The sequence below is a fragment of the Oenanthe melanoleuca genome, chromosome 1A (genome assembly GCF_029582105.1).
Source record: "Oenanthe melanoleuca isolate GR-GAL-2019-014 chromosome 1A, OMel1.0, whole genome shotgun sequence".
Lineage (NCBI taxonomy): Eukaryota > Metazoa > Chordata > Aves > Passeriformes > Muscicapidae > Oenanthe > Oenanthe melanoleuca.
The window spans coordinates 6441976-6463981 of NC_079334.1; the positions used below are offsets into that span (position 1 = coordinate 6441976).

Here is a 22006-nt window from a genome sequence, read left to right on the forward strand (position 1 = left end):
CTGAGAGTCCAGGACTGGACACAGCTCTCCAGATGTGCCTCCCAGGGCTGACTTCTTAGCAGTGCTTTGAAGGTTATGATATTCTGCATTTTTCCAGAAGTGGTAAACAACTACCTAGAGATCCTTTCTTCAAGTATCATCATCACATCAAGCTTAGCTCTTCCCATTAAATATCCCATCTGGGATCTAAAAATTACATGGATAAATCAACAGTGTGACATGAGACCAGACTAGATACAAACACTGTCTGTAACCTCCAAAAATTGACTTTGGCATTCATGAGATGCACAGGGACTAATGCATTTCCTGAGCCAAAACACTCACATCTTTGGAAGGCTTTCTGAGCACGTCTCCCACACCCCCCCCATTCCGCAGGCCTTGGTTTAGCACGGTCACAATGCACATCAGCAGGGTGTCACAGGTCCTTTCTATTCCATCCTCCTCTTCTTCACCTGCAAACAGCAACCACAGCATCAAACAATCAAACAGAGCCACAGTTCTGTTAGAGAAAGCCACTGCAAGACACATCTGCCTCTTCCATTTCTCATCCAGAACCTCATTGATCATCCCCACTCATGTGCACATCTCTGCTGGTGACACACTTAGGCACATCAGGCACACTTAGCCTGAAGAGAGATGGAGAAAACCACAAGCAGGGCTGTTAATGACCCAGAGCCACCATCTCTGCTCATGGGAGCACCCCTTCTCCTTGCATCCCCCCACTGCCTTTCCAGTGGGCCCCCTAAAAATGCAGCACAGACAAGAAGCAATACTAACAGAGAATTAGAAGCACATTTGTAAAAGGATTGTCCTCCTGTGAAATCATTACCTACTCATGTACACAAGCCAAGTCATGTCAGCATTTCAAGCCCATTAAGGAGGGGCTGGCTTTAGCTCGAGTCAGTCTGTCCATGATCTCTCCACCAGCACACGTGCCCAAGCACAGGTCTGACAGACATTAAGTGAAAGGCTCTCCCTGAGCTCAGCTTGAAGACTTGGATTCTGTTCTTATCTGAGGTTTTGGCTGAGCCACAGAGGGTACTATTGTACAGGAGATGTTAGAACGTGCAGAGGAGCTGGGCTGGAACACCACCTTGGCACACTCTGCATCCACAGCCTGCCTTTGAGGAGCCTGCTGGAGCTGCTCCCTGTGTCCTGCTGGCTTGGGCTGGGGGCTCAGGGCTGTCACTGCCATCCCTCCTGCCTTCCTTTCTCTTTAGGGACACTGCTTGGGCAGGGAAGGCAGCCATTCACACTCGGTTTGCTCCGTGCACTCATTGTAACAGAGTTTAATAAATAACAACGTCCTGCTGGGAGAGTTGACTGAAACACATATTTAACAGCCCCAAACCACCACATCTGGGGCACTGAGAGAGGTTCTGATAAATTGAATTGACTGCAAGCACTCACACTGCAGACACGTAATTTGGATTTAAATTTAATTTTGGATTTGGGTTCCCAAATTGTGGTGCATGCATCCTGGCTGGGATGGGCAGGACAGTGCTGGTGGCTGCTGCTTTTGCTACCACTGCTTCTGCTCCATAGGCAAATTAAATGAGAAACAACTCCCTCCTGAAGGAACTTTGAGCAAAAAGAAAAGCAAAAGCAGACATCAGGACAGACTTCCCTGTTAAACTATATGGTCATTACAGACACTACTCCCCAAAATAATCCTGGATTTAAAAATAACTGCTTAAATATTGAAAGGATTGAAACATGAAACCTTTTTTATCCTGCCATACCTAGATTTTTTTTACTAGCACAGTGATGTTATTCATACCAAATAATCTTTGCTGTTGTATCCTGCCATTATTCCCTCCTTTCAAACAATACTCCATCTATTTTTTTTTTTTTTTTTGAAGCCGTGCTTGAGCCTTGAAAAAAGCTTGTATTTCTTTTAGGTAACTACAATTCTGTAGTTCACAGACCCAGGTGCTGGAAGCAGCAGATGATCAGATTCTGGTGAACAGAGAGGATAATCCAGGACTGAGAACTGAAGAGGGAATTATCTGCCAGCAGCCCTAACACCCAACTCTCCCTGTCCACTGAGATGCTAATTCAGAGCAAGCCAGGCTTCAGAGAAACAAGATACATCACCTTGAACATCTTGCACAGAGTGTCAGCATCCCAGAAAAGCTCCTAGAAAAGCAAGCCCAGGTTGCAAGACCTTTGCCAAAGAACCAGACAGCCCAAAGCTGGCAGAAACCTCTAGCAATGTAGGCTGTGGGGAGTGTACAGACATCATTTTTGCTGTTCTATTTCCACTCCCAGATGTGGAGCAATGAGAGCTGCCTTCAATTTGGGAGCCAGGCAAGCCTACAGGCACATGTTCAGCCTCAGCTGTCTGTTTTCAATGCTCAACAGCATTCACAGTGCAGGCTCAGCCCCTCTGGGCACCAACTGTGCCCATCCTTGACAGGAAGGAGTGGATCTGTAGAGTGCACTGTTGTTAAGAACCCAATATTGACACTAGTTGAGGTTCAGGGGGGTTATTTGCAAGCAGTTCCACACTGGAAAGTGGCTGGTGAGGGTCTGGACATCATTAGGCAGGACATCTTCTGATTAAATTTAATTCACAGGCAAAACAGGTTAAGTGCCAAGACCACCCCACAATGTTAATCACAGGGCAGGGAGAGGGATAATAGGAAGATTTACTCCAAAAATCCTCATCTGATGGCCAACAGCTACCTGGGCCACACAAATACATCAGGTGAGACACACCTGGTCCCATGTGGATCCAGGAGAACTTGCACAGAGCAGGACCAGGTCTGGCAGTGGAATGGGTCTTTGGAAATGTCCCCTTTCACAAACAGGTATCTGTGCACCCTTCCAGCACAGGTCCTTATGGGCTACAGAGGAGGAGCATGTACTGTAGGATGTGAAGTTCCTCTAAGTGATCATAGACTGAAGTGATGGGGAATTGTCTTTGGAGTTGTAGGGGAGACTCTGAGGCAGAGGAGGTGAAGTGTTTTTATGCTGACAGCCCAGAGAAGCAGTGAGCAGCAGGCTGCAGAGGGGGAGGCTCTCTGAGCACACTGGCTCCCAGGGAGCTCCCTCTCCAGCAAGAGCAATGACTGAGCACAGGCTCCACCAGGGAAACCCAAGGAAGAAGCAGAGTCCCCTCAGAAGAAATGATCAGCAGTGATCTGATCTGAAAAGCAACATAATTCATGTCTCACTCGGGACCTGAGATGCCACTGAGAACATTTTCTCTTTCCCACACACAGCTGTGGGGTTTCTCTGGTGCTGCAATGTGAAACTCCCCAAATCTCATGGAATCAGAGCACCATTCAAGTTGGAAAAGGCCTCTGAGACTGAGTCCAACCACTCACCTAACCCTGCCATGTTCTCCACATCCCAAATTCCCCATCCCCACAGCTTTTGAACACTTCCAGGGATGTTGATCTCATTCCTTTGCATTCCACCACACTCACACTTTTGCCAGAGGGGAAATCTGTCCCAGGAAAAGACAGAAAGTAGAACAATTCTTTTGACCAGGTGGCTAAGGTGAGCAAAACTGTTCTTGCTGAATGTTGGTGGGTTTTAATGGTACTGGATAAATAAATTTCTTCAAGATTAAGTAAGAGTGCACTTAGATGTTTTGTACAGCCATCTTTCATTATGGTTTGATTTTAAAGGAGCAGTACCCAAACAATGAGAAATGTGAGATTTCTATCATTTAAAGAGCTTGGCAAAAGCCACACTGCATCTCTTTGACTGATTGATTACTCTTTGAATGCAGCAGCTTTGCCAATAGCTCTTAGACTGTTTTCTCTATCTAGCCAGACAGCTTCCCATGTTGTTTATGAGGCCTGTTTACACACCAGCTGGGGAGAAAAAGCCTACTTTTATAGCCCTCTCCCTGAAGGCTTTGATCCTAAAAACTCAAGAATTAGTAGTGGAAGAATAAAGCTTATAAAACAACATTATACTGGCATGCAGGAAGGGACAGTTTATGTTCTCCCTTTCAGCCCTCAGCAACCACAGGCAACTGTGGCAAAAAGTATTTTGAGCCTGCAGACCATCCACTGTGCACACACCTCCACTGCAAAGGTCACAACACAGCAAACCAAATTTAATATCTGCAGTGAAAGAGCAGCCACTCCAACTAGACTGTGCCCCATGGAAAGAGTGGGAGACAGACAGACACAAAGGCCTGGATCTGGGTTCTTAGGTCTTCTAATACAGCCTTGGCCCAGACACATGTAGAAAAAATACACAAAAGCTTGCTGAGAGATATGCTGTGGCATGAAAATGAATTTCTGTGGCCCTAACTGGATCTAGCAGGGGCTCAGTGTGTGCAGGTGAGGATGCAGCAGACAAGCAGCAAGCTGCTCCTCTCAGCTAAGCCACTTGGCAAGAAGCAACTTGTATGTTCAAGCATAATGATTCAGCAAGCCCTTTTAATAACAAAATTAATGTCAGTGCATTTGGAAATCAGGTGTGGGAAGCACTCCCATTAACAGCAAAGCTGCCAACTAAGCTCCAAGCCCTGCAGAAGTTGAGCACTTCTGACTCACTACAGTCATCATCAATTCTCACACCAGCAGAGTCCCTGCAACAGCAACGCACAGCTCAGAGAATCCTTAAAGCTCATCTCATTCCAACCCCCTGCCATGGGCAGGGACACCTTCCACTATCCCAGGCTGCTGCAGCCCCATCCAAAGGGGCCTTGGGCTTCCAGGGATCCCTAGGTTCTAATTGATCATTGGGAATTTCTGCACTGACCTGGGTTAAGAGCTGGGATGCTCGTGGAACAGTTCTCTTTGGCACAGGCTCCCATCATTGATGTCAGGGTTGTAGTGGGAACTTCACCAATACCTGGGATGTTGACAAAAAGACAGGCACTACATTGATGTTAAGTTTTAAATCATTATTTTCTAGAGCAAATCACTGGGTTGGAGAGTTAAGAAGGAAAAACAGAACAAATTACACCAGCAATTCCTCCCTCCTTGAAAGAGTCTGCCTCAACAGCTCAAAGCAATCACAATGAACAAAAACACAGTTTTATATTTACTGTATATCACAGCTATTCCCATTTCATCTCCTGAAATTAATGAATCTACATCAAATGCAGCTGCTTCTGGTGAGAACAAAATATATTCAAAGCAAGAAACAACTGTCAGATATGAAAATAATGTCAGTTTTAAAAACCATTAGATAAATTATTCACAAAAGCTGACAAGAAGGACACCGAGCTGATGTTCAGTTATCCTGAATGTAGAATATTTAAGGGTTTTCAAGGATGATAACACAGTTTGGTACTCATTTGTAAATATGTATGGGTTTGTGTAAAACACTAATTTAACATTCCCAAAGTGGTAAATGTGTACATCAGCTTGATTTTATCAAACCAATTTTCTCTTGTGCACCTTCAACAATTTTCTGCATTTCAAATTAGAGTTACAAAAAGGTTTAAGGAGAAAAAAATGAAGGCAAAACTATACAACAAAATAACAGCCTAAGACAGTATGTGTAATGCAGAAAACATGCACTCTGACTTACTCTTTCTGCTACTTTATAAAGAAAAAATTTAAAGCACTTGTCCTGGGAAGCATAATGTTCCATCAACGTGCAGTCAGCATATTTTCTTGATGAGTTTTTGATCAGAAATGGCAATGTATGAAGCCAGCAAGAACATACCCACACCACAAAAATCTGCCAAGAACTCAACAGAAGCAACACAAACACACAGGAGCTGCTGCCCTGGATCAGACCAGAGCTGTGTCTAGCCTGTTTTATTAAGATGGTCACTTTCAAAGTGAGATTTCACACCCTAAGTTCTGTCCCAAAAATGAATGGTAAGTCAAATATAAGCCAATTTAGCCCCTAATGGATGAACAGTGGGGGGAAAAAAAAAATAAAAAAATAAATTATGGTATGTTAAAGAAATCTGTCAGGTTCTTTTTTTTTTTTTTTTTTTTTTTAAATATGGTTTTGAACCAGCTGCAGAAGTATGCCAGGCCCATGAGTCTTGAATGACCTTTGCCTTGTTTGTGAGCTTTAAATCCTGAAAAAACAACTTCAGGAACAGGCTGGCAAACACTGAGTGCACACAGCCTTGGCTGGGTTCCAGCTCTGTGCTTGTGTACAGGTCTGAGGAGCTCAGCATTTGGGAAAACCATGCCTCGAGGAATTTAATCACCAGCTATTCTCAAGAATTTCTCTGCAGCCAGTTCCTCCCCTGCCCATGCTCCCAGCAGGCTGGTTGGCAGCACATACAAAGCTCTGCACAGACCAGACCTGGCTCTTTTCTAGCAAAGCCAGTTTGTAACTCTCTATTCACTTTGCTGAATTCTCTCATTCTCCAGAAATCTGAAATCCTGGCTTTTTTCAAATTGGTTCCACACTTCCCAATGACTTTACAGAAGCCAGGATTATACACTAGCAATGACAATCATGAAATATACACTGAATTTAAAAGATGCTTTTATCAGTAGAAATGTGAATTCTGTAATAAATTTCTGCTGGATGAAGCTAAAAAAGCAATGAAATTAATACAGCTAACGAACATGTTAAGATCATATGCCTTATATAGTACACAGAAATTGCTATGAGCTGCTTTTAAGGTGGGATGAGAACCAATACAATCCAATTGGAGCTGCTTTCCACTTAGGGGAATACTTAAGAAATACAGATTTTTTTTTTTTTTTAATGTTATCACGAGTTTGTGAAGCAAACATAATAGATCAAACGTGTCAGATTTTAGCATTTCAACAAATAAGCCCAGACTAAAACAACCCTATACACATTAAATTTTACACAGAGACTTAATTGAGTTCTAAGGTATATAGAATTTGTTCTGCTCTCATGCAGGCACGAATAAAGAAATTTGATGTCCTGAGATGAAAACTTAGGTCAGGCAGACAGAAAGAAGGATCTGTTGGAAGCAAATTTTAATATAAAAAAAATACCTGCAGCAGGGGTTCTGATTTTCAACCTGTCAACCTCCATGATGAAGTCATCTTTCAGGAAGAGGAAGCCAATGATGGAGAAGAGATAAACCAGGATGAGTGCTAGCACTGCAGTGAGGATAATTGAACGGCCATTCCGGGTAACACTTTTTATCACATTTAGCAATGTCTCCTCCCTGTACACCAGATCAAACAGCTGGGGAAGGCAGAGAGTAGAAGAAAAATGAATACAAATGAGGCAATATATAGATGCAACACAGGAAAACAACCTGAACTATTGAAACATGCATCAAGCCATGTTCTACATTCTCAGCTTCATAAACGCACATTGATTTCAGTGGGAGCTGGTCATGCTTATGCAGCAGGAAATCTAGCACAGGACTTTAAATTTTAAAATTAATTCTAGAAAAATCCAAAGTCACAAAGTAAATTTGAGCCTGATTCAGAGATGGACAACACCTACTATCAAGATCTGTCGTTTCCCTGAACTTAAAACCTGGCTAGATTAAAATTTAGAAAGTGTCTTCATACTATGGATACTTCTATATCTACAAAGCAATTTTTGAAATGTTATCTCTCATCTGACAAACATGCACAGGCTGCAGTTCAAAAATGCACTCATACATGTAAGTAATTACATATATGTAAACTTTCTTTGAGCTCATGGCATCATGTAAATATTGCATGGACAAGGATTGGGGCACCTCTTTTTAGGACAAAGTTAAATTCATGGTACTGTTTGTACAAGACTAGAAACTTCTATTTTTCTCTACCCTGCACTATATGATTCCCTGGTATTTAACTTTAAAGAAAAGTATATATTAAGATAATATTGCTTTAAATGTCAAAAGCCTAAACCAGCAATTAAATGTGACAGGAGCTTTACAAGAACCTGTAGCTTTTTTTTCTCTTACAATTTTCTTTATGTTCTATAGTGCTTTGGACTTTATCTATAATGTATGTATTTCTACTTCAAAACACTCAAATTGCAGATATAAAGCAACACACTATGATTTATCAAAATGCTCCACAGAAGAAGGTATTAGCCACAATTTATAAGATCTGAAATCCACAGCCTTGTGAAAGGATTAATATAAAGGAAGAAAGAGGGGATAGAGTTATAAACAAATATTAAGAGTTTAGACTACATCCACTATTAAGTGAACACCTGGAAGCAACCTGGGTATGTGGATAATGTCCATGAATTATGGACATTGGTCAACAGCAGTCACTGAAAAAAAGTAAGTACACAAAATCTTTCTTAAGCTGCTTGACACTTTGCAAAGTATTTTAAGATAGAGATCACCTAACTCACTGAAGGAACAGCAGACAATTTGTAGATTTTTTAAGCAGGAGAGTTAATTTGAAGAGAGTCCTGCAGATACAGCCACAATCTTGGCTCCTTTGAAATCTGCCCAAACTTTGAAGCAGACTTTAATGTCAAAATCTGGAAAGTCTGACTTCAACAGGAGTTCTACCTGAGTTAGCACTGAACCCCTGAAAATTTTAGTGTGCTTAGCACATCTTTGAAATGCTGGGAGTTCACCACTATTCAGGAAGCTGAGAAAAAATACAACAGGAAAGGGAACCCATGAAAATGACCACAATTTAGTCAGTCTCCTTATGTTCCATTATAGTGCAAAAGGATTAGCAAACAAGAGCAGTGAAACACCTTTTACTGCTACTCAGCATGAAGGGAGCAGTTAGTGGAGTTTAGCATAATTCTGTGTGATTCATTTTCACTGCACCTGTACCTGTGATTCATTTTCACCTGCACCTGTACCACGTTATTAAAAAACATTCCATCTGGGTAATGGCAACAAAAGAAAATGAAGTGGGATACATTTCAAGTGATGAATCTTCCTGCTACACCAGAGGCATGCCATCCCTATTTCCCAAGTAATTTGTTAAAAATGTACTGGGGATGAGGAATGGGATCCTTTGGTGCAGGTATAATGCACACACCCCTGGACAAGTGCCCCCAAAATGTTAAGACTGACAGAAGATACAGAAACTGTGGACACAAAATATGGAGAAAGGTGGGAAAAAAGAGTGGGCTGGGTGATGACTGTCTGAGAAGAAAGAAGCAAACTTTCAGCTCTAAAACAGATTAAGTCCTAACAGAAACAGGTTCTAATAAAAACAGCAGCTCCTAAGGGGCAGCAACACAACAGCATGCTAAAAATACACATGATTTGGCTTGATTGTCAGGAAGAAATTGAAGACAGCTGCACGGTAACGGTATTTTCTATTTTTGCAGAGTTTTCCCCTCCACAGCAGCACGTACTTACCAGGAAGCTGTAGAAGAACTCGTGCACACAGAGGCCCAGCATGCAGACCAGGACATAGGCCACGTGGTAGAGAAAAGCCATGTCCATGATGACTGCTCTGTAGCCACGGGTGAAAGTCCCACGGTTCCCAACAAAGCTCACCAGGAACACGATTTTGTTACACAGCTGTGGGGGTAACGAAGGCTAGGTTTATGCCATCAGAAAAATCCTGTTTATTGTTTGGGTTGCTGTCTGGACAGGTTGGTTTGACTAAGTGCACAGCCTTTAGATAGCTGGAGTGAGGTGAGAGAAATCCAGCTCTGACTATCCAGTGCACTAGGAATGAGCCCATGGGGTGAGTGAAGTACATCACCTCTCCAACACTGCCCTGTGCCTCACTACATTGTGATTTATTCCTGTAACATCAGTGAATAGGTGGGCAGGGTTAATGTCAGGAGGCATTAAAATCCAGCTGGGGAGTGAACTCCCAACAGTTGTGAGTTTAGATCTGAGACTGTGTAAGAGCAGCCAGGCAGGCTACAAGAGAACAATAGTAACACAACAGAAAGTGTGGGGGGGTGTGGTGTGAGATCTGCTTCCTTCAGATCGTGCTCTTCAATCTAAAATCCCTACAAAAACCTCTCAGAACTGAGGACATTTTTGAAGCAGAGCATTTAAACAACAGCATCAGATTCTCCATGGCTCCTGAGCTTTTCTGCACATGAGCAGCAGTGCAGAAGTGAACAGGAAAGGGTCTCACCTCATCTCCCTGGCAGTCCACGACAAGGAATGAGGACTCAACACGACTCCTTTGTTCACAAATTTGACGTGGGCATGTGCTGCTTACTTGTCTTTACCTTTGACTATATGTCTGGGTATTTTTTAGTATGTGAAATTGGGCAAACAGCCCAATACTTCGTGCTGGGGTGAATTAGAGCAGTAGCAGCCAGGCAGAAATTTAAATAGATGACTTGTGAGCATGACTGTGTATCTTACCAAGCTCACTAAGCATGCAAACTTATTCATGTCTAAGTTAAGAGATCTGGCAAAGGGCTGAGAGAATTTTTAATTTTGAAAACTCTTTTCTTCCTGAAAATATATTCAAGGCCTCAGAAACATTTCAAAAATTTGTATCAATAGCACTGAGAGTACTGGAAAATTATTCTTTTAACATGAGAAACTGTAGATTTGATTGCCATTATGCAGCAATATTTCTTTAAATTTCATATTGTTTTTGGTTTAAAAATATTTGCATATGCACAAAACTAAACCAGCTTTTTACTTAGCTTCCCACTTCGCTGACACTGCTGTTTCAGGATGACTGGAAATTATTTATTTTTTTGGCTTAACCAATGAACCAGAAAAAGAAGTTTTTGCATAGCTCTAATCAAACCAGTTTTTTAATATGAGACCCTTAATATGTGAAAGTGAAATTCTGGTTGCTTTTGAAGTACTTACATTAGCAGCACCAAGGAGTATCAAGGTAGGACCGAGCCCTATAGTATAGATAGACCTGAGAATAACAGACACCAAAAAGGGTCGAATGCCAACAGGCTTGGAGATGAAAAACAGCATTGCTGTGCAAAATGCCACTGCTATCCAGAGGAGCACGGAGAACAGCGGTGAGAGCGTGCCTGTGCAGAGGAGAAAGGGAGATTTCAGAAAGGAATCTTTGGAAACTCCATTTTTCACCCAGAAACAGATCCAAAAGATCAATTCCTTTGCCAGCAGAGCTAACAAAAGAGTGATTCATGCATCACAACTGCTGACCACGGCTCACCCTAATTGTAGCAGCAGCTATTATTTGCACAGTATTGCTGCTTTTTGCACAGGTAATAATACAAGCAGCTAATGAAATTTCCATTAAAATCCAGGGAGTGCTCAGAGATGAAACAGTTCACCCTCCTGCTGGAGCAAGCCACCCCACCCAGCTTTGAGGGATGCCCCTGTTTTCCCTCTCCCCTCTGCTTAAAGCCCTGGAAACACACCATGTTGCTGTGATATAAAAAGCACATTCAGATCTCAGGGCGCTGTCACGCTTGTACACTGACTTCTATTGTTATGGGATGAACTGAGAGGTCAGTGACAGGGGAGAAGGGAATAGAAAATTTAGCCAGACTCACAATAGGAATCATGCTATCTCTTTGGCAACAGATACACAGCTGAGCAGCATCACTGGGATTAGAAAACAATGAGATGGTGCCCTAGCCTCAACAGTCAGATGGCATCCGAACTTTTCCAAAGTTCAGGAGTGTTTCTGTCCCTGGTGGGAGGTTCAAGGTCAGCTCTGTCAGAGAGTTTCTTTGCCAACAAGATTTGGAAACTTTTAATGGATCCTAAAAAATTACTTTCAAGCCCATCTGAAAGGTAAGGCCAAAGTTCTCTGTGGTTCTTTCACAAACCAGTTTTCCTTCTTGCCTACTGCAGGACCAGAATTTCACACTGTAGCACCCACAGCAGAACCATGCACAGACGGGCACCCTGGAGGCAAAGAGTCTTCACTGGCTTGGATTGGAAGGGACCTTAAAGATCATCAATTTCTATCCTCCCTGCCATGGGCAGGGACACTTTCCACTATCCCAGGTTGCTCAGAGCCCCATCCAGCCTGGCCTTGGACACTGCCAGGGATGGGGCAGCCACAGCTGCTCTGGGCACCCTGTGCCAGGACCTCACCATCACAGGGAAGAGTTTTTTTCTAATATCTAAACTAAACCTTCTCTCTGTCAGCTTGAAGCCATTCCCCTTTGTCCTGTCACCATGTGCTCTTGTCTCCTTTATTTCTTTTAGGCTCCCTTCAGGAACCAGCTGGAGCACTTTTGGTTATGTCACGTTACATAAGAACTGCAAGTACCTACTAAAAGGCATTTTGGGATGATTAGCTCAGCCCAGGCACCTCAGACAGGTGAACAGAGGTGGATTTACACATGCTGAAGGGGAAAATTGGGAGCCAAACTCCAGCTGTTGGATCAGGCTTTGTTGGACAGGGAGGCTGGAAGTAGGGAGGCTGCCTCATGACCTGCTAATCCAATTTGGCCACACCTATTCCTTATTGCCTGGAGTCGCTCTGGCTCTGCAAGCACCAGGAGCTGGAATCCTGAAATGCACTGTCACTGGATTACTGGGGCCACTTAAACTAATGCCATATAAATCTGCAGTTCAGAATAAGTATTAATGCCTACTGATTGCAGACTAGAGGATTTCCACGAGTATAGATTAGCTAAAATTTAGTAGCTTAAAAGGTTTATTTTTAACCCTTTATTTCTCCTCTCATTCTCTGTGGACTCTAACATGCTCTGAGTGACTCCCCAGTTCACAAAGCACTGTGGACAAGATGCTTCCCTGCCCCAGGGCACAGCCCTGCAAGCTCTGCCTCCCTCCACGGGGCTGTGGAGCTGCCTGAGCTGTGACCTGCAGAGCTGTGACCTGCAGAGAGCCCCGTGGGCTGCGAGGGCAGCGTGCTCCCCATGCCAACAGATTTTAATCTGCTGCCTTTCTGTTCTGCCAGCCAGCAGGAATGTTTGCTGGTGCCAGCTGTGGTGTTTGTGAAAAGCACATGGATCTACTAGAAGCTGGACTGCTTCCACCAGCCCAGTTCACATGCCATCAGACAGAGGTGACTTTCAGTCACATTACTGACTGGCCACGAATCAAAGGCCCAGAGGTGAATGGCTCTGCTCCCATTACCAGTATTCTGAACCATTTAGTCTCCTTCATCCCAATTAAGCATGTTTGGGCTTCAAAGAGGCCTCCTGCTAGTTTGCTGCATTTATAGCAAATAAAAAATTTCATTAAATATTTCCTGTGACATGGGATGAAGCGGAGACAGAATGATAAGTTTTAAGAGTATTTTTACATAATGCATTTATCCTCTGCAACAGTTATGCCCTTTTATCCCACTAAACAACATAGTCAAAAGCCATCAAGCCAGTTTTCAAATAATTCTTTTCCATATGTTTTCAAGACTGCAAGTCATTCAGTTTGGTCAGGCTTAAGGAATCCCTGTCCTTCTCCTGCCAGGAATCCTCCTTCAGTTCAGAAGCTGCAGCTAAATGTGTGCAGTAGGACACTGCAATATGGTAATATAAAAAAAATTAGCTGAGATCATCTAGATAATCTCCAGCTTATGCTCTGTCCATTCTACTCTGCACTGTGTGGGCCATGTGACACACAGATCAACCATCACATCTCAGACAGCATCTGGTACCTACTTAGGAGACACTGAATGACTTCCAGATATGACTGCACCTGAAAATGAAGCTTTATTTGTTACCCTAGTAATGAAAGCATCTAAACTTAAAACCAAAAATAAGACAAAACTCTACTTGCCTTCATCTCCATCATCTCCAAAAGGGTAGAACAGAGCAACTGCTAAATTGATGAACACAGCAAGGTTGAAGGAAATGCTCCCCCAGAGAGAGATGTGTCTGGAGAACCAAAACAGGGCTGGATTATCTAGAAAGGGGAGAAAAGTAGCAATCAATAAGCTGAAAGCAAACAGAAACTCAATCACCAATGGCCTCAAGGGAATTAAATACAGATTAATGTAGAAAATATGCAGATCTCTAAAATTAACTAAAATAAACAAATATTAAATGTAGGTTTGCCATAAAACAAAGTTTGAAGCAGAACTTCTAATCCAAAAATCACAATACAGTCTATTATACACCAGAAATTTGCCTCTGGTTAGATTTTAGGCCTGGATATTTTGCAAGGGAGTCTTTTCAGCTGCATCTGAATCTGCAGCTTCTGTGTATGGGGACATAAAATCAAGCAAACAAATAGATTTTAGCACTCTGAATTCCAGTGAACCAGAACACCCAGAAAGTATCATCCAGATGACCTATTTGGACCAAGTACCCTGATGACATAGGCAAAGAATGATGGAACAGGCATGGTTTCAGAACTGCAGGATTTTCCCCACTAAAAACATTTTGAGCTGCTAGGGAAGCAGGCAAAATTTATTCTGTTTGTGTTTTGTTTCTACAAAAGCTGATTATTTCCTGTGTGATGCTCAGAAGCCCATGGTCCCCTGCTGACAAACAGCTCTGTACTCCTGTTTAAAAGGACTCAAACAAGCCATATGTGAAGTGCTGTACAAACACACAAAACCAGTCCATTTCCCAAAGAACCTACAGCCTAGCTAGAAAAGACTAAAAAGGGAAACAGTGCAAAACAGGCTTGAATTTGTGTCCAGAGTCACACACATGGTTCAGCAAGAAGGCCAGGATTAGGATCAGAGGGTGCTAAGACTCAAGCAAGCACTTAATATATATTAATGCACTAAAATACCTTTAAATGAAGGTTTGAAACAAGATCCTTTGTGCAATAGTGTAAAAACATCTCTGATCAGAGAGGTTTCAAACATGATGCATCCCTATTAACTAGATTTTAAAGTACTGAAAACTTCCTGCAAGTATGCAGAGCACCCAGCTAAGTTTTTATAAACAGCAAACTCCTTTAACTGCATATGACTGTCCCAGGCTTTAGTACAGTCTTTGATAGCAATTAGGTAAATATTCACTGTGATAGCCTTGTGCTGCTGACTGCTGAGATTCAAGCATTTGGAGCCATTGCAAAAATTACATCTGTCAATTTAAGCAGCACAGACACTTGGCAAAAGAATGAACACAGTTTCAACCTGTATTATCTTCTCAAATAATAAAAAAGACCCCAATGCAGAGACGTGTGGGCCTTGCCACTGATGAAAGGAATTGAGAAATTTCTGTTCTGAATAAAAATAAACCAATTTTCTTTGCCTATAGCATTAGGCAGGTCTAGTCTATCTAATTGTTGGGTTGGCTCTTTTATTTTTGTTTCTAACACAAAACCCCCAGATATGATTTTTTAAACTGAAGCAGTTTTTATACAATACAATGACTTTTATTCCCAAACAGGCTGCAGATTCTGAAATAATGTATTTTTCAACTTCTATTCTGGTCAGTTTGTCACTACTAAGTTTTTAGGGTGCCTTCAAGAGAAGCAGACTTGGGTTGATGGGATTCATGCCAAAGACTTGCTGCTGCTGAAAATTAAAGCCTGGGAATTGAAATATAACAAATTACAGTAACATCCATATTTCCATCACACTCAGGATGCTCCCACAGGATGCTCTGACTATCCTGCTGCTCTAGACCCTATTCCTTCCTTCCTTGCTGATCAATTGCTGTGAGCAGATGATGTGTGACACTCTAAGAGCATCTGCATTTTATCAGTGAATGAACTGATCACTTTAAGCCATTTTTATGTATTTTCAGCTTGGAAAAGAGAAGACTTTGGGGTGACCTAATTGTGGCCTTCCAGTGCCTGAAGGGAGCCACAGGAGAGATGGAGAGAGACTCTTGACAAGGGCCTGGAGTGACAGGACAAGGGGGAATGGCTTCAAACTAAGGGTAGGTTTAGACTGGATATGAGGATGAAATTGTTCCCTGTGAGGGTGCTGAGGCCCTGGCACAGGTTTCCCAGAGAAGCTGTGGCTGCCCCATCCCTGGCAGTGTTCCAGGCCAGGCTGGATGGGGCTCTGAGCAACCTGGGACACTGGAAAGTGTCCCTGCCCATTGTAAGGGTGTTGGAACTGTGTGATCTTTAAGGTCCCTCCCAACCTAAACCATTCTGTGATTCTGTGATATATAAAACACAACTTTCTGCTCCCAAAAGCTAAGGGCAGGGTTGACAGCGGCTGAGCTGGCAGGAGCCTCCTGATGTGGGGACATTGGCAATAGCCCCATTCCTGCCAGGGCCAGCAGCTGAACTGCCCACCAGGGAGCTAAAGACATTCAGTCCTGGTGGGGCTCTTGGTGTCCCTGCTTTGACTTCTCCCCCAAGATCTTGACCAAGCAGCTCAAGGCCACACACATGTGCCTCCCCAGCAGCACAGGGCATGCACCAGTGTGGGCCAGCTGGGACACCCTGCAGCCCAGCCATGCCAGGCTGGTGTGGACTGGCAGAGAGGGACTGACTCCATGGGAGATGGGCAGATTTAAAGCAGCTTAGGTTCTGGTGAGAGACATTTATGAGTCTTTTAATGGCCTTTCAGGAATCTGCAAACCTCAAATATGCAGCTACACATGTTTTTGTTAAATATTAGGGGCCTTGGCTTAATTAGGTGCAATGCTATCAAGATTAGTAGAACTGCACCCAGTTCTTCCATCCCTCAATTTAACTTTTGGAGTCCAAAACATCATCTTGAACACATTAATAACTGCTCCATATTACACTTCTTTGATGGTGGCATGCAAGTGTCTCAGCTGACCTACACTCTCAAGCCCAGAGCAGTTTTGCCTGTTGCAGTGTCAGAGTAAACAGAGAAAAGTGTATCATTAAAATGAAAGTATCTGAAGGTTTAAAAACAAGGTTTTAGCATAATGAAACTATTTTTCTTAAAAGTTACAGTACTTACTCCTAATTTTCTTTTGCCATTTCATCTCATTGTACAGATCCTCAGTCTGCTGGAAAAAGTCATTGACTTTGCTGCCTTGCTCATCTCTCTCTGTTGTATTGAATACTCGACTTTTGGATTCCCGAGTGAGGAATTCACAAATATTGGGGACAGGAAAGACAATCTTCTCCATTGTTCTATCGTGGCGAACAATCTACAAATAAAATGCACATTTTTGTCAGAGTCAGTCACAATCCAATCATTTTGTCATATCTTTTCGTGTTCACAGCTCCCCTTTTATTTGCAAATTAATGCATTAATTATTTGAACATTACAATAAAGTTGGACCAATCAATCCCAAAACAGAGTAAAGCTGTTTTTATTTGTAAGTCTAAAGAAAAACCTTGGTTCAGACTTCTCCAAATATAAAAAATGTTGTAATTCAGAATGCTTCAATTTCTCAGCAAATTGAAACAAATCTCTCTCAGTAAAAAGTGGAGAAGTTCAGGGGCTTTCTGCACTGATTACAAAATGCTTTTCTCATCTTGAATCTATTTTTATGATGGGCTAAGTTGTAAGGGTGAACATACAAAAACAGCACCTTGTTGCTCAGGCAGCACCCATATCTTGTCAGTCTATCTTTTTACTTGACAAAACCCAAGGTTTTGAATTGTTTGCATTTCAGCACCTCCCAAGTTACTGGTGAGTGAGCTAGATTTCATTTCATCTCACCACACTGCCATCAAAACTGCTTCCCCATTCTGACTGTTGACTCTGTACTACTAAAAATACAGAAATGGGTAGAAACCCCTTTTTGACTCCTGCAGCCATGCCTGTGAACAGCCACTGGTGAAAATAAAAAACACCTCTATTTGAATTTCAAATCAAACAAATGAGATGTGTTAATATAGGAGAGATAATATCTGAAACACCACACAGGTCTAGGACAGCTTCCAAAGACAAGCAATTGTGTATTTTGTATAGCAGCAATGCTGGGTTGAGTTTCACTTTTCCAGAAGAAGCTATTGGCCACAAAGAAGTTGAGCACAGTGCTTGTTTAATGCTTAAATTTACAAGCTACTGAGATAAACAGGCTGATAATTGCTAAGAGAGATCTCAGCAGCACCCAAAATATTAAAATACATTAAGAGGAGCACTGAGCTGTCCTCTGGACAACCAAGGCCATGGACCTTACACCTATCCTGTGGTGGGATACTCTGTGGACCTCTGTCTAAGTCCAACCCATGGCAGGTGTAAATTTTAAAACAGAGAACAGAACTTCTGAACCAGGCCAAGCCTTGGTATTTTAAACAAAAGCCACATTGAATGTCTACACCACTTCAAAATCTCTTTGTACTCCAGCCAGACTTTTAATTTGATCAGCCAGCATCAGTGGCTTTGAAACTCATGATTATTTATTTGAGTGATGTTCCATACAAGATGATTCTTGACTTCATGACACAGCTCCTATGCACAGTCATTATTTCCCTAACAAAACATGTTTGGTAAGGCACAGCAAAGCTACTGTGAAACGATGGTTTGGAGCCACTTCTAATACAGGTGTATTCCTTTATCTCCCACAGCCAAAAGCATATTATTCAACCTTCTCCTCATAAATAATCCACACCATTTGGAAGCTCAAAAAGAGGAGATACACCACATGCAAGATGCAGACTTGTCTCACAGTCCATCTTCTGGAGAGCAATCCTTTACCTCTATCTGTGCCGTATGTTTGGCATAAAACCTCAGGGCTTCATCTCCTTCATCTGGATCTGACCCTGGCTTCAGCATCTGTTGCAATGTTTTATTGTGACAAGCCAGCTAGAAAAAGAAGAAAAATCTGATTTATGCCCTGCTGCTATGTTTTCAGCTTTATCATCTCCACTTAACTAACACAAATCCTCCTTCCCCCCATTCCCATATACTTACATGCTCAGCCCAGTGGGGCTCTTTCCACAGATAACAACAAAAATGTAATTACTTGAGAACAATAGAAACAATTTAGTCTTAAGAAGTCAGCAGAAAGTCTTCAGTTGAGATTTATGAAAGGCAGCTTAGCCTGCAGCCTGGATGGCTTTTGGAGGGCTTTTGGCAAATGCCAAAAAAATTAGACTGAATGCTTCTTTTCACTTGAGTTTAGACATAAAATTTGCATACCTCTGAGTACTAAATTACATTTACAATTAACTTTTCTCAGTGATTTCAATGGCTAAACTAGGTTGTAGACTGGTATTCCAGGGCTGTAACTATTTCTGAGGGAGCTGGACTGTGGTGCCAGGCAAATACATCCTTAACTGTACAGTTTATATACACAGCAAATAAATACATACACACATACACACAAATATGTATCTCCTGTAAACTTTTACAAATGATGCACTTCACATGATTGATAAAAAACACCTATTCTATGTTGAGTATAGATATTTTAAATGCTCCATTGCTGTACACAGTTTAATAAGAAAAATGTTGGCAAATGCATTCACGATGTCCTGTAGGTGAGTGAGAAATAAAGACCTAATTATAAGGCATAAGGAAATTACTAAAAATGCAATTTTCCCTGCATCATAGCAAGTGGTTTCCATCCGGAATAGCTGAGGTGTTTCACCTGCTTTAAGATGGGAAAAACTGCAGAAGGGAAAGGGAAAGGGAAAGGGAAAGGGAAAGGGAAAGGGAAAGGGAAAGGGAAAGGGAAAGGGAAAGGGAAAGGGAAAGGGAAAGGGAAAGGGAAAGGGAAAGGGAAAGGGAAAGGGAAAGGGAAAGGGAAGCTCACAGATGTGATCCAGGGCTGAATCATCACAGCTGACATTACCACAACAGACCATTAGAAATGAGGCAGGCACACACTCAAAATGACCACAGGAACCGGGGCTTTGAAGTGATGCTCACCACAGGTGGGCCAGGATTGTGCTACATGAAATAGCACAGCCTGGTGAGGAATTATAAAATAATTGCACAGCTACAAAAAGACTGACAGGGGTTAAGTCCAAAAGCTACAATGGACCCAAACAGGTACTGTAATAATCTAACCAGAATGTGATCTCACTCATCTGGAATTTGCATGTTTCATTATCTCCCTATTTTTAACAATAAGGCAGGGGAGAGGTACATATACAATTTAGTCCATTTATTGAAGTTTCCTAGAATCTTCTGATCAAAATAAATTTTCTTCTGGATTTGAATACAAACTTATTAAATAAAGATGAGTAAGAAATGGAACATCCAAAAGTAAGAGAATATCAGAAAGGGATACAACTTCCTTGGGGCAGAAATCTGCTTGCTCCTGACAGAGGAGCCCGAGCCAATGTGGCAAAACATCAGCATTTTATAAAAGTGTCATGAGAAGATATTCAGGAAGACCAGCAAAGAAATGGCATGGGGGTTAACTGCAGAGGAATATTCCTTCCATCAGTAGCAGATTTTTGTCCTGAATAGTTCCTTTTTTACTCTATCTAGTAAATGTATGGATAGTATCATTACACACATTAATGCCTTGACCTAAATTTCCACTTCTTTTTGAGATTAAAAAGGTTCTTTAAGACTATTTGACAAGTTCTTTCCCTTCACACAAGCCAAATAACCTGATCCAACCAGCAGCTTCTGCAGCATGAACTCAACTGCTTAGCAAGACAACTTGAATTCATCTCCTAGAGGTCTTCACATGCCCCTCAAGACATGCTCTAGAATCATGGAGAGAGAGGATGAGCCATTGGAGACAAGATAGTTACTGGTAAAAAATGCCCTTTCAACAGTGATATTACTTTTGCCTTTCTGCTTTATTGGATGTCCCTCTGCTTCTGTACTTGTAAAAGGGCAAGCAAGAGTGCCCAGTTCACCTTCTCTGCATCATTCATCACTCTGTACACTACTGTCACGTTCTCTTTTATTTGTCTCTTCTTTAAATTAAAACAATCCCCATCCTTCCCATCCCTCCTCAAACAGAAGACTCTCTGTGACTCAATTATTTTCCCTGTCTATCTCCAAGTGCCCTTTACTTTGGCTATATCTCTTCTTTAAGATATGAAGAGGAGCACTGACTAGACAGAATGCAATCACACCGTGCTTGGAGTGATAAATTAGCATAACCAGGAGCAAATATATTCCCCTTTTATTATCTTCTGTAATACAGAGGAACTTTGCCTGTATCTTGACCTTTATTTCTCCAATGTGAACCATTAAGATTTTGAGTTTTCTAACAAATGACAAGTCAAGGACATATGGATAGTTCTTCTTATAAAACTATGCCAATTTGGAGTAAGGAACCTGCTATAGATTCAGAAATTTCCATTAGTAACACAAAAGAAAGTTTCTATATTCATACTTGAACTTGTATACAAAATTGGAAATGCCATTTGTAAACCACATGAAAACTCTAGGTATTTCTTCCTGATATGCTTTGAACTGTCCATAACTTTTATTGTAGAAGTCTCTTTTGATAAGTATCAGTAACAGAAATTCCCTTATCACATGGAGTAGAAGGGAAAACCTGTCAGCCTCTCATGCTGCAATGGGACTGGCTAGAACAGGGAGTTCAGAGGCTGCTGGGGATTTGAGACTGAGCATGTTTTGCTATCAGGTTTCACATGAACAGCAGCCATGCTCTTTAGAACAGTGTGTATTTGGTGACCTGCACTGTGCTTCCTGAGGCTGTGCTTTTTCTGTGTGACTGTCCCACTGCACAGCTGGGGCTTTCCAGCACAGCCACTGGACAAAGGCACCTGAACATCAAGCCAGCTGTGCCAGCCCCTCCACTGCCAGAAAAGATAAACCAGAATAAACTGAGGGATTGCTGACCAAGCTGGAGGAGCAGCAGCACATTCCAGATGGGGAACCCACCTAAAGGCACCGGTGAAGGTGAATCTTCTTCACTCACTTCATTTATGAACTTCATTTCTCCCAGCTTCCAAATCTCTCAATACCCACTCACCTTCTGTGTACTCTAGGCACTCAGGCAGTAAGCTCAGGGCAAAGGGCCCATCAATTTTCTGCAGTTCCTGCACAGGATGGATTCCTCTACATTGACACAATAACTACTGCTAATATTTCTGTATTGCCACAGCCACACTGATAAAAGAACATTGAGGACAGCAATCTGAGAGAGCTCAGATCCAAAGCAGAGGCCCACAGGATGACACAGAACAGCTTTAGGAATGCTGTTATTTGGCAGCCATGGTGTTTTCTGAAGCTCTGCTTTCATGATCCTTCTTTCACCCCATAACGAGCTCAAAGGGCCACGTGGGGCAGAGGGACTGTGTCAACAGATGCCTTGACCAGGGCAGAGCTTTCTGTGAGATCAAAGACACAGCAATGAAAATAACAATGCAGTGACAAACTGTGAACCTATCCAAGTTTATAATACACCCTAGGTGACAGTTTGTGTGTGGTGGGTAAAGGCTGTGCAAGCTCTGAGTGATTTTTTTTTCATATTTAACTTCAGTGATGCAGTA

The 22006-nt window shown here is 42.2% G+C and overlaps 1 protein-coding gene across 2 annotated transcripts in view; it reads right to left on the reverse strand.

Annotated features, from left to right (window-relative positions):
- The window catches only part of ITPR2 (inositol 1,4,5-trisphosphate receptor type 2), a 236073-nt gene that overhangs the window by 24489 nt on the left and 189578 nt on the right, over nucleotides 1-22006 (reverse strand). For both annotated transcript variants that reach the window (XM_056514148.1, XM_056514156.1), the window contains 8 exons: nucleotides 18273-18380; nucleotides 16581-16773; nucleotides 13511-13636; nucleotides 10643-10818; nucleotides 9206-9370; nucleotides 6915-7110; nucleotides 4729-4821; nucleotides 325-452 (listed from right to left, as the gene is read on the reverse strand). In XM_056514148.1, the coding sequence (XP_056370123.1) occupies nucleotides 325-452; nucleotides 4729-4821; nucleotides 6915-7110; nucleotides 9206-9370; nucleotides 10643-10818; nucleotides 13511-13636; nucleotides 16581-16773; nucleotides 18273-18380 (1185 nt within the window). The remainder of the gene's footprint in view (nucleotides 1-324; nucleotides 453-4728; nucleotides 4822-6914; nucleotides 7111-9205; nucleotides 9371-10642; nucleotides 10819-13510; nucleotides 13637-16580; nucleotides 16774-18272; nucleotides 18381-22006) is intronic.